General features: G+C 41.8%; 1 protein-coding gene across 1 annotated transcript in view; it reads right to left on the reverse strand.

The window, feature by feature from the left end:
- LUC7L (LUC7 like) overlaps positions 1 to 11,813 on the reverse strand; it is a 41,534-nt gene that overhangs the window by 27,411 nt on the left and 2,310 nt on the right. The window contains exons 2-3 of the mRNA XM_018566791.1: positions 5,219 to 5,313; positions 3,489 to 3,587 (exon numbers count right to left, since the gene is read on the reverse strand). Of these exons, the coding sequence (XP_018422293.1) occupies positions 3,489 to 3,587; positions 5,219 to 5,313 (194 nt within the window). The remainder of the gene's footprint in view (positions 1 to 3,488; positions 3,588 to 5,218; positions 5,314 to 11,813) is intronic.

Consider the following 11,813-nt stretch of genomic DNA (forward strand, 5'->3'; position numbering starts at 1 on the left):
ATTAAAAAAAAAAAGATTAAAAGCAGTTTAGCAGATTTCAAGGATATGGTCAATATTTTATAGCCAGCAAAAAATAAACATTTGAAACAAAATTCCTTTTTTAATGCTATGGCACTTTTTACTGCTCAGGTTACTAGGATTCATGCTCACTCTAATCACCTTTTGGGTTTAGGGTTACCGTTCTCTTCTTGGCAGTCAGACATTTTCATACCTTAAATCCTATGTTCTTCTGACTGCATGGTTTGTCTTGTAGAAAAATAATAATTTTTTGTATACGCCTACTATTTTAGATTAGTTAGTGACAGTCAAAATTCCAGAGAGTGACTGCAATCTTCTGATAGATAAAACAGTAATAGCTGTAAGGGAAGTGTACTTACATACAAGCTGCTTTTACTCACATAATAGTGCACATGTATACTGGCCATATGAATGTCCTTTTGCATTTGCAGCATCTGTTAACTGTTCACTAATGACACAGAAGTCATAAAATAATCAGTATAAAATATTGTGTATTAAACTGACACTGCAATATATAGTCATTAAAATAGTGGGCATTACAGAAAGTAAAACTACATTCTTTGAAATAATTACATTCCAAATGTAAATAGCGAATATAGATCATCCACCTTAAAAAAAGAAACAAACCACATACACATATACACACACGCACGCGCACACACACACAAAACCCCAAAAAACAGCATAGTGCTGACTGACATCAGCTTTCTCTACAATTCACAGGTCTGGGGAAGCTGCGGTGGTCAGCAGGGAGAAGCTGTTATGTATAAATATGAAGTGCAGGTATTAATTACCTCTTAAAAAGAACACAGATCTACTCCTGAAAATGTTGTCAATCTACATTTCTCCCTCGGTTAGATGGATTTTTGGTCAGACATCAGCCAGAACCAAAATGTACTTCCAGAAGCAAGATGGTGGCCCAGTGATGACAACAGACATCTCACAAAGCTCAGCCCCTTGATGCTGTCACTGTGGGGGTATAGTCACTTCGCTCCAATATAACATCAAAGGTTATGGGATGTATAAAGTTTAGAGTAACAAAAAAGTTCTGTATTTTAATAAACTTTGATAAACGACTGACGCAGCAGTTATTTAGGTTCTACTTTGAAAACGTTTATACTGCCACCTGAGGCTTTGTTGGGAACATTCCCCCTCACTTTCTGGTTCCTGCAGCACCAGACTGAAAGTCAGGATAATCAAAGAAATGATTGCAGCATTAATCTACCCTACTGAGAAATGTGGGTCCTGAGGCGTGGGAATACCATAGAACCTTGTGCTCCAGTGGTTGTAATTCATTCTGGCATGGGGGGTTATGAGGGGGTTTTCCAAGTGCTAAAGCAGTTGGTTTTATTTCCATATACTTAATTTTCATTCCCTCGGAAAACTGAGCCAGTTTACTGGCTAGGAAGCAGCAACTAACTTGCCACCCACATTGTAGTCATTTATAAGGCCACATTCAAATGCACACATGCAACTCCTTCAAGTCCCCTCCTGAAAGTCCTGCATCTACTTGCCTCTACAAATTTCTTAAAACTGCATGATCAAACTGCTGCAGCAAGGGAAATCCCTCTGCCACTGATGCCAAGCACACAGAATTTCCAACACAAATAACTTTTTCTTTTGAAGGGTAATAGGTATACCCAAGTGTACCCTCTGCCTTCCCCTGTGTTGACCTAGGAGTGGGAACCTGCCTGCTCTCCTCATTTCCCACAAGCCACAATTTCAGCAGGCCTACTGGCAGAAGGATTCTTACGGCAGAGGTATTATCTCTTGGTGCCTGCTATCTAATGGTTCATTCACCTTGTGATGTGGTTACAAATGCACATTTACTATGCGTACACATGTGCTTTTAATGGCACGACATGGATTCCACATCTTCTTGTTACAGGGGATATCAGCCTGTTACAGGCATGTCCGGTTAACTTGTTACTGTGTGCAGGCTAATCAACATCAATTTATATTTTTTTTAAAACCCCTGTCATTTCCTTGATAAGCTACCGGCAAGTGGTCATCTTCAGCGATTTTAGTTTAATAGTTTTACACATCTTATCACAGCTGTAATAAAAACAAGACTTAATAGTCATACCTTTAACAAAAATCTCATTTATAACACTGGTTTCATCTAGCAGGGCAATGCACAGGCTCAATTTAAAGCTGTCCCCTGCACCAGCATATCATCATCTGCCCTTCTCTCCCCCACCCCTGGCCAAGAGGAAAACATTTCACGTACAGAATATGACTTGCTCCTCTCCCTTCCATGTGACACTGCTGGTGCTTGGTGCTGCCCAAGAGACCAGTCCTGTTGGGCACCAGCAGCAACCAATGTGGGCAGGAATGGAGTCTTCAACTTTAGGTAAGCTCAAACCACGATCAACTTGGAGCTCACAAAGGGCTCCTCCTTGTTGCGAAACGGTGAGGAAGTGTAGGTGCAAATACAAGCTGCTGTGGGGGGCTGGTTTCAAGTGAACCTGTTGCTTTGCCCTGCGTTGTTAAAGGACAGGTTCATTCATTAACATTCTAGGTATGTTACAGCAGGTCTCTTAATTCAAGATTCAAAATATATTTACACATGTGTACCCTTATTAATATATCAGCTTAAGCACTTGTATATACGACAGTTTGGGGTGTATTAGTATATGAATGATAAAATCTTTGTTGAGTGCACCAAATTATATCTGGTGTACATTTGTCAGTCGGTTCTGAGAGACTGACCTGGGAGCTATGATTTTGAACCACGTTATATTATATATGCAAATGTGACCCGAGTAATATATCTTATTTGATGGTGTTTTACAAAATTTTATTTCTACATACGTTTGTAGACACATTGGCATGCAAGCCATGACTCCTACTTATTAATCTTGCATAGTAATTGTGCTTTACTGTACCTCTCTGAATCTTTGTATGCAGATTGAAAACAATATAATAATTGATTTTTGACTGACGGGCCAACAGATGGGGATGCTACACATTTCTACAAAAATGCAGTTCAGGAAAAACTGTACAATGTTCAGTGAAAGCACCAATTAAAAAAAAAACCCAAAAAGATGCACTCAAAATATACTGATGACAGATTTAATGTTTTTAGAGAGAACGGTTGGATTTACTAAAAAGAGAAGATGTTTAATTAGCAAAGTGAATGTTTGCTAAACCCTGAAACGGGAGCAGACAGAATCTGGAGCAGTTGCCTATAGTAACCACCAATCAGCTTCTCTCCTAAGTTTGTTCAGTTAAGCTTTAAAAATGACAGATAGAAGCTGATTGGTTGCCATGGGCAACTGCTCCAGATTTTGTCTGATCCCATCTTGATAAATTCCCTTCCTTGACCTGAAAGCAGCTTCATACTCCTTACTAAAATCTGAGAATACTCCGTTTGCAGTGCGAGCAGCCTACTCCTGTAGTAGAACCACAGTGAAAGGACAAGCATTGATGCAATAAGATACCAAATAAAGAAAGGAAAACAAACTCACATCAAGCTCAAAAAACAGATCTTTCTCCTTGCTTGCAATCTCATAGTCAGCTCGCAGTGCCAAGTCGTGAATCTTGGTGCACTCACCCAAATCCATCCTCTGTTTAAAAGAAAAAAAACACAAATACGCATTAGAAATACTCCAGGGTAAGCGCTAACACAAAAATAAACCAACTGAAATTTATTTTAGAACTACTCTTGTCATATACTTCTAAAAGGAAAAGGTTCTGTACAGTGCCAGCAACTATGCAGCAGACAGAAGCAGTGTGAAAAACGAATACCTTTAGGGTCCAGTCACACCATATCCAGTGTGGCCCAGTTTGCACCCAGAACACACTGGATCGCATACAAGAAGCCGGGCCGCGTTCTGGGACGGGAGGGGGTGTGTCGGTGCCACAACCACGAGGTACAGGAATGCCCTCTGTTCCAGTGCAGTGCGATCTGAAAAAAATAGTGCATGCAGCATTTTTTTAGACAGCACTACACTGGAACGGAGGCCATTCCTGTACCTTGCGTTCCGGTGCGGACGATCGCACTGCGGTGCCATTGACGTGAATGGCACTGACATGCCTCCTGCGGCTTCATGTATGCGATCCAGTGCGTTCCGGACACACTGGATATGGTGTGACTTGGGCCCTCAAGCAGTTAGCTAAATATATTTTAAAAGCAACCTTTCGGAGAACTAGGTTGTTTCTTTGTCCACACAACAGATAAAAGGATGATGTAGCAGAGCACAAAATGTATATGCTGAACAAAGGCATTGTGTACAGATAAAATGTGGTTATAGATAAAATAAGTTATAGCACTACTCCAGCACAAAACCAAAAACCACTTTTTCATCTTAGTTTTGGATTGGGGTCGAGGGGGGGGGTACAACTCCTGTTAGTATTTTCTTGCCATTGCGGAGATTGCCCCCACTTCCTGTGGACACACAAGGAAGTAAAATCTTTCCAACAGGGGAACTGAGTAAAGCTAGCCATGCACTACCGTAGATATCCCTATCAAGGCTAAACAGTGTGGATGTGGAAATACCCACCCTGCTGGGCTATTGTATTCCGACAGCCATGGTTGTCCGAATACTCAGTGACTGGAGCTGATTGGCTGCAGTCACTCATCTGAGAATTTTCGGACAGGCTGCTACAACAAAGTAGAATTTAAAAAAAAAATCTGCTTAAAACAGAGGGGTGTCAACGGGGGACTGCTCGAATTTTGTCTGAATCAACAGGACTTGGCCAAAATTAGAGCTGTGTATGGCCAACATAACATATTTTTGTTAAAATAATTGAAGGGTGAGAACTGCTGCCACTATTTTATTAGATCTGTGGCCACATTGGGGAGATTTCTTAACTTTGTTTAGTCACTAGGAGAGGAAGAGAGGGCAAACCTTCACAATGGGTACGCAGATTGCAATAAAAACAGATAACTATTCCCCTCTCTTACTTCAAAAATGTTTTGGCTGGAGCAAGGCTTTACCTCTGAATCTCGTCAGCCTGTAGTTAATACGATGCACTATGTATAGTCAGAAAGTCTGATCTTGTGGAATGTACTACATGAGGAGTCCTAAATCCAGTTACCAAAATCACTATGGCAAACTTTCAAATGAGAATGTTCTACATACTTTCACATGTTCAATTCTTAGTTGTAAAGTAATTGCATTTATTTAAAAGCACAAAAAAATGGCCCTAGGACTCAATATTAAAAATCTAACGCGGTTTATAGAAAACTACTTACCGTTCCTGCAAGAATGTCATGAGGACAACAGTCCAGGAGATGACTTTTGCAGACACGATCATCTGTGAATTTCACTCGTTGACGAGTCTCATCACCTACAAAGAAAAAATGAACAGAGCTTATTATAAGGTCACTTGTGCCAAAGATCTAGAAAGCAGCACATACACAACAAATATGCATGTGCACATTAAAGGGTATGAAAACCCCTTACAACTTATTACTTATGTGATCTGGTAAATAAAAAATTGAAAGATTATCAAAATGTGCACTCACTACAACTACAATATACTTTCAGTTAAAAACCAACTCTGAGCACAACAATCTTTACCATGCTTACCACAGTACAATGTTTCTTTGCCTCAGAAGCAAACCCCTGCCATGCAGACTTACTTTAAGGCTGGGTTTACACCTGGGCGTATGGAATATGTGCAGTTGCCGCGATTCGCGGTAAAAAACGCGCGTTTCCGAGGGCTACCTGGCTGTATCCCAATGGATACGTGCTGCAAATACGCCCCAAAGAAGCTCCTGTACTTCTTTGGGCATAGGGCGTTTTGCAGCGCGTTCCTACGTGCTGTAAAACGCCCTGGTGGAAACCATGCCCGTAGGCAATCATTGGTTTTCACATGTTGAGCGTTTTACAGAGCGTAGGAACGCACTGTAAAACACCCAGGTGTGAACCAGGCCTCAAGGTCAAGCAAATCAGTTATTTACATACTGGAATTAATACTGCTCTCAATGTACGTCCCTCCTGCTTTGAATGTAAGCGCTGCAGGTCCCATAGACCCCGGCACTGCAATTGCATCTTTGCCCCCCACTTCCCCCGGCTATTCACATAACGTAAGCATCATTGCTAAACCTCTCAGATGGTGAAGTGGAAGCCTGACTACTGGATACTATTTGTCTGAACACAGGTGCAACTTATTAGATTATTTGCAAGTGATTTAGTTGAATTGTGATGATGGACTTGCTGGTGGTGGCATCCTTCAGCTAGTTTGCATTTGCCCTTAGGAACAGTTCCTAGACAGCTATTCAGATGCCAGTAGTAGTAACGGGGGGAAGGTGCATGAATAGTTAGACAAGGTTGTCCAGTTTTTTATGGGGTGGGGTGAGATTTTAATCTTTGCTCTTAATAAAGTGAAATTTGTATAATTGAAGCTTTTCTCGTAGTGGTGCCAATGTTCTATATAATCTGCGTATACACTATTCATGAAACAGTCTGGGGCAGTGTGTTTTGTGTTTGGTTGGGGGTTTGGCTATAGTGTTTACAGGCACGCTGCAAAGTAAAATAATGATTTTTAAGAATAAAATCTTTGCACAGCAGCCTAAAGCCAATTACTCTAATTTCACTGCAGTCCATCAAAGCTGCCAGTATGATGGGTCCGCTTTATGGAAGATAAGTCCACTTTCTAGCAGAAATGCCTGACTCTGTTTTTGCATCCATCTTAGCAATCCTTTCTTGGCCACCATTACAGGGTGCCATTTGGAACTGTGAGACCTGCACTCAGCTAACTAAGCAATCTGTCACCCCGGAGCAGGATATAAGCAAAGCCAGGAGACTAGATGGCAGAGGAAGGCAACACCAAATACTTCAACTGTACTGATACTGAGAAAAGCCAACAAGACATTTGTTCAAAGTGGGACATACTTTATTGATGCCACCAGCCTGCCTTTTAGGATTTGCACTCAAACTGTCAGCCAACGGCTCTGCTACAGCATAATCAGTAATGATACTCACCATTAGAGCTACGAGGACAGCAAACAGGATGCTTTTGTGCAAATAAGTATAAAGAACTAGATAGTGATAGAGAACAGCACTTGCCAAAATGTCATGATAATGGTAAAGAGGGATAAACTGAAGCACAAAAGGTTTGGTACTAAGTAATAACTTTTATTGATGAAAAAGGTAAAAAAGAAAATAGATGCAGTGCAGATCAGATGATTACAGATAGTCTTCACACGCGTAGATCTGATTATTAATGAAAATGTGTGGGTGGATCTAAAAAATGCAATGCATGGAAGACAAGCCAATACTTCTAAACAGCAGCATTAACCATTTCTAGAAGCGTGGGAAATATGTTAAAGCAACATGAACAGTTTGGAATCCTTGGCAATTGGGTGCCAATAGAAAAAGACAATTAAAGTGTGCAACCAGCTAAACAATGAAAGATAAAATGAGAAATATCAGAATAACAAATTGAAGGCAGATGGCGGAAAGGCAGAAAAAGTGAAGACTGAAGAGAAATGTACACAAATGCAAAGAAATGAAGTGGGTGAAGCTACTTTAGCTTTGATTGCAAGACTGTCCCTTGCCACTTAGTTTGTACAGTAACACTACACATGAATTTGAAGCCCAGGAGAAGAATGATAGCTTCTCGATAAATATCTCTAATAACGTGGTTTCTGCTGTTGAGGCGCTTGGCAATCACGCTTAGCCACTCTGAAAGACACTTTCAGAGTTTTCTTGATCTAGCCTCTAGTTCCCTTTAACTCGCATTAAACCCATGTTCCAAGTAAGGCCCTGTGTATAGGGTGTTAGGACACCAAGGGACATTCCATTGCTGGAGCGGAGGAAGAGACAGGCTGGAGGACCGCTCTTAACAGCCAGACGGCTCTGAGGATCAGGCGAGTATATCTTTGTTTTTTCGTCCCTAGACAAAGGAATCAGAATATTTATGACCGGAGCTCTTTAAATGTACAGGGTTTGTCAGCAGCTGGTTGAACCAACCTGGGCTGCTTAAAAGAGAAGTACAGCCAAACATTTTTGTGGCTTTACTTCTCTTTTGGGTCACAGGAGTATTTACTAATGTATTTCTCTGACCCAAAGTCAGCATATAGCAGGCTACTGCCCGATATCTTCGCACAGCACAGAGCTGCACTGCAGCCTGGAAGGATCCCAACAATATTATCGGGATCCACCCCACTGCCTGATTGACAGCTGGCTCTGCCTCTCTAGAGCCAGATCTAACTGTGCCTGCCCCCGTTCCCATCACCCCAACGAGCGGTGACTGACATTCTATGCTCTCTCTGCAGGGAGGAGATTGTGCGCTGAGCAATCAGCAGTTACAAGACTCTCAGTATAGTGTGTCCCCTTGCTGGCTCGAAGCATTAGGCAAAGCATATTTTATTCTCCCGATACTTCTATAAACCAACTGCTGACAAATACTGCGCATTTCAATGCTCAAAAGACCACATGCTTTGTATTTTCATCTACTTGTACGCACTATTTCCATTCTTAAGCCCTGATGAAGAGGCAGCAATCTTTGGACCCAAAAACAAATCAGGGAAACTGTGGAAATGGTTTGGTGTGTAGACGCCGTCAGCCTAGAATCTGTGTTCAAACACCACTGAAACACTGCTGGAAAAATACCAATAGGATAACCTTAGGGTTCCAGTGCTACCTATCCCTTCCCTTGAGATACTTGAACAAATGACATGTTGTATATGTATATCCATGAGTCAATGTCAGACACTGGTGGGTAGGTATACAAGAAGCCATTTTAGGTAAAGGGGGCAAGAACAGCTTCTGCTGCCAAGGATGTACTTACTTTTTACACAACACCATGTATATGTTTGTTGAATAAATGATTGCACATACAATGTTCCTTGTGTTTTAAATGAAGTATATCACCTTTTCTGTAGGTACTGTATGAATGAAGACCCGGTATTTCCCACTTGAAATATTTTGAAAAAGTCCATCTTCAAGGGGTATACTTATTCAAATAACTGTAGTACCCAACAAAAAGACATGTATATTCATTACTGTATATGCAGCCTGACTGCAATACACTAAGTAATGCAAAGGGCTCAATTGGTCTTAAATGAAAACCTATTGGTTTGCCATTCGTGGGCAACGCACCAGTTTGCTTAGGGAGAAAAGAAACCAGGGATGCACCGATATATCGGCCGAAACATGGCTCTTTCGGCATTATGCCAAAAGTGCCATTTTCGGCCGATATGTTTCGGCGGCCGATATATCGGTGCATCCCTACTTAAAATATATCTGCTAAAAGGCTACTTACAAAATAATTAAAACGTTAAAGCAGAACTCCAGGGAAAATTATTGACCTCTGCAGTGGGGCTGCTTGTGCACGGCAAGGGTTAACTGCTCCTTTTGTTCTAGGCCTGAAAATAAAGTTATACTCACCCAACCTTAGAGCCAGCCGGCTGTCACGGAGCTCCCTTCAGCCTGCCTCCTACCCTGCAGTGATGGTATGCCCCTTGGCATGTCCTATACACAATGTACAGAACGTAATGATTTACGGTGGGGGAGAAAGTCCGGGGGATGGTCTAAAAGCAAGCCGGCTAGAATGAATATAACTTATAAGGGTTAACATTACATTTCCGTTTTAAATTGTATTCACCATGTGACTGCCTATGTAATGTTTTTGTGATCCTTTGGTAACATTACTATTGTGCACTTCAATACATTTGTTAGCTTAAGCCCTTGTTAGTGTCACTTTAAAGTAAATTTTAAAAAACACGGGAAAATCGTAATGGTGCATCTCTGTACAGTTGTCTCTTCTGGTCTCTATTCAAAATGCTAAACAAAGTTAGTCATTTTTCCTTTCTGTTGGTTTGTGCAGAACATTTGAGGAAAAAAAAAAAGACTGGAGAGATTAAGGAGATGCAGCTTTATGAAAGATTAAGGGTAGATGACGACCACATCAAGCTGCCAAAAAACTACTGCAGGGCAAGAAGCTTCTTAAGGTGGCCATACACTTTACAACCCTTGCAAGACTTTTGTCTTGCGAGGGTTGTAAAGTAATTAAATGTACGATCTGCCCATCTTGGACAGGCAGATCGTACTTGTGATCATCGCAAGCCCGGACCCCTGAGGGGCGGGCTTCCGATGACTGCAATGCTGAACGGGCAGTGTACGCGTGCGCACACCGGCCCGTTCGGCAGTTGTTGAACAAGCACGCCACTAACCGGGTTTTCTAGCGTGCTCCTTAGACAAAAGACTTGTGACCGTACAGTAGAAACGGTCGCACGCCTTCCATACACTTTGCGATTATCGTACGATCGCGGGATTTCCCGCAATTATCGTACAGTGTATGGGCACCTTTAGGCTCCTTGTAATACAGGGCTGGACAAATCCCAGGAGCCAGGTGGCCAATGCACCTCAAAAACCATATCTGGTGACTAACTTTGGAGGTTTTCTCTTGTTGTTGTTGTCAATGGAGCGGACTCCTGGACTGGTCAGACAGACTCCTGAATTCCACATTCATTTCTCCACCCCGGTATTAAGTTATAGTCACAATGCAAAATTGTCTTTTCTCAAATTCTGTTTTATTTTTGGCTATGTTGTAGACCCATCTATGAGACTGGGATAAGTTTACTTTTATCCATGTTCATTTTAAAACTAAACTTTAAATCTGCTTTAAGAAAATCTCTTCAAAACAAAGGGAATTCCCATCTAAGAGCTGTCACAGTTAATAAAAATAGCATAACCAAATGCAGTCAATGCATGGAGTACTAACACTAAAAGATTTCCTCTCAGAAGTGAGAGTATGAGGACAGAAAGCAACAAATGGTTTTTGCATTGTATAAACAAAAATATACACTGCCTGCCTGACCAGAGATGAGCATGTCTCAATGCTGTGCAACATACCCAGCCACAATAACAGACTCACTTGAATTCTATTAACATTGCCTTAAAGGAGTTCACCTTTTGCAAAAATTAAAGAAATGCATAATTAATAATATATAAAAAACAATATGCATTTCTTTAATATTTGCATCCAAGCTTGGAAAGCATCGCAATTGTGGTCACTCAGTCACAGCTGCAAAACTCAGGCTTCTTTACATTCTCTCCCAGGCAGTTAGAAAAGATGCATTAAATCACCTGATACAGCGTCCAGCCATCCTCGCTCAAGGTAGATGCGGGATTATGGGCAGCTCTAGAGGAAGGACAGCTGGAAGCTGGATGAGGTGATTTAATGTAATTTGTAATCCAGCTGTACTTCCCCATCTCTCCGAAATGAAACTCTTTACCTCAGTACGGAGCTCTGCCTGGGAGAGACTGTGCAGAAGCCTGAACTTTGCAGCTGTGATCGGGTGATCACAATTGCAATGCTTTGCAGGCTTGAATGCAAATATTAAAGAAATGCATTTTTGTCCCCATATATTAGGGGACATGCCCCACTGAGATGTCCCGATCTCAGTGGGTAGCAAGGGAACGCAAAAACGTGGATCACCTGATTCACCCATTCATCTAAACAAGGCTTAAGGTGCCCACACACCTTACAATTATCTGCAGACTTTCTGTGGTCAGATGGAAAAAGTACAACAGATTGGCCCAGGTGGAGATTACTCCATCCGCACAGTTAAGTGTAGATGGAGGAATCTGTTGCACCTTTCCCATCTGACCACAGAAAATCTGCAGATAATTGTAAGGTGTATGGCCAGCTTTACTCTAGGCTCCAGACCAGCCGCCCATACAGTCTAATACAGGGGTGGACAAATCCAGCTCTCCAGCTGTTGTGGAACTATAAGTCCCATGAGCAACACTGACAGTTATGGGCAGGACTCGCAGAGACATGCTGGGATTTGTAGTTAAAGCACCACTGGAGCCCCCCCCCCCCCCGGCCTATCC

This window comes from Nanorana parkeri, unplaced genomic scaffold (genome assembly GCF_000935625.1).
Source record: "Nanorana parkeri isolate BGI_ZX_2015 unplaced genomic scaffold, ASM93562v1 scaffold975, whole genome shotgun sequence".
Classification (NCBI taxonomy): domain Eukaryota; kingdom Metazoa; phylum Chordata; class Amphibia; order Anura; family Dicroglossidae; genus Nanorana; species Nanorana parkeri.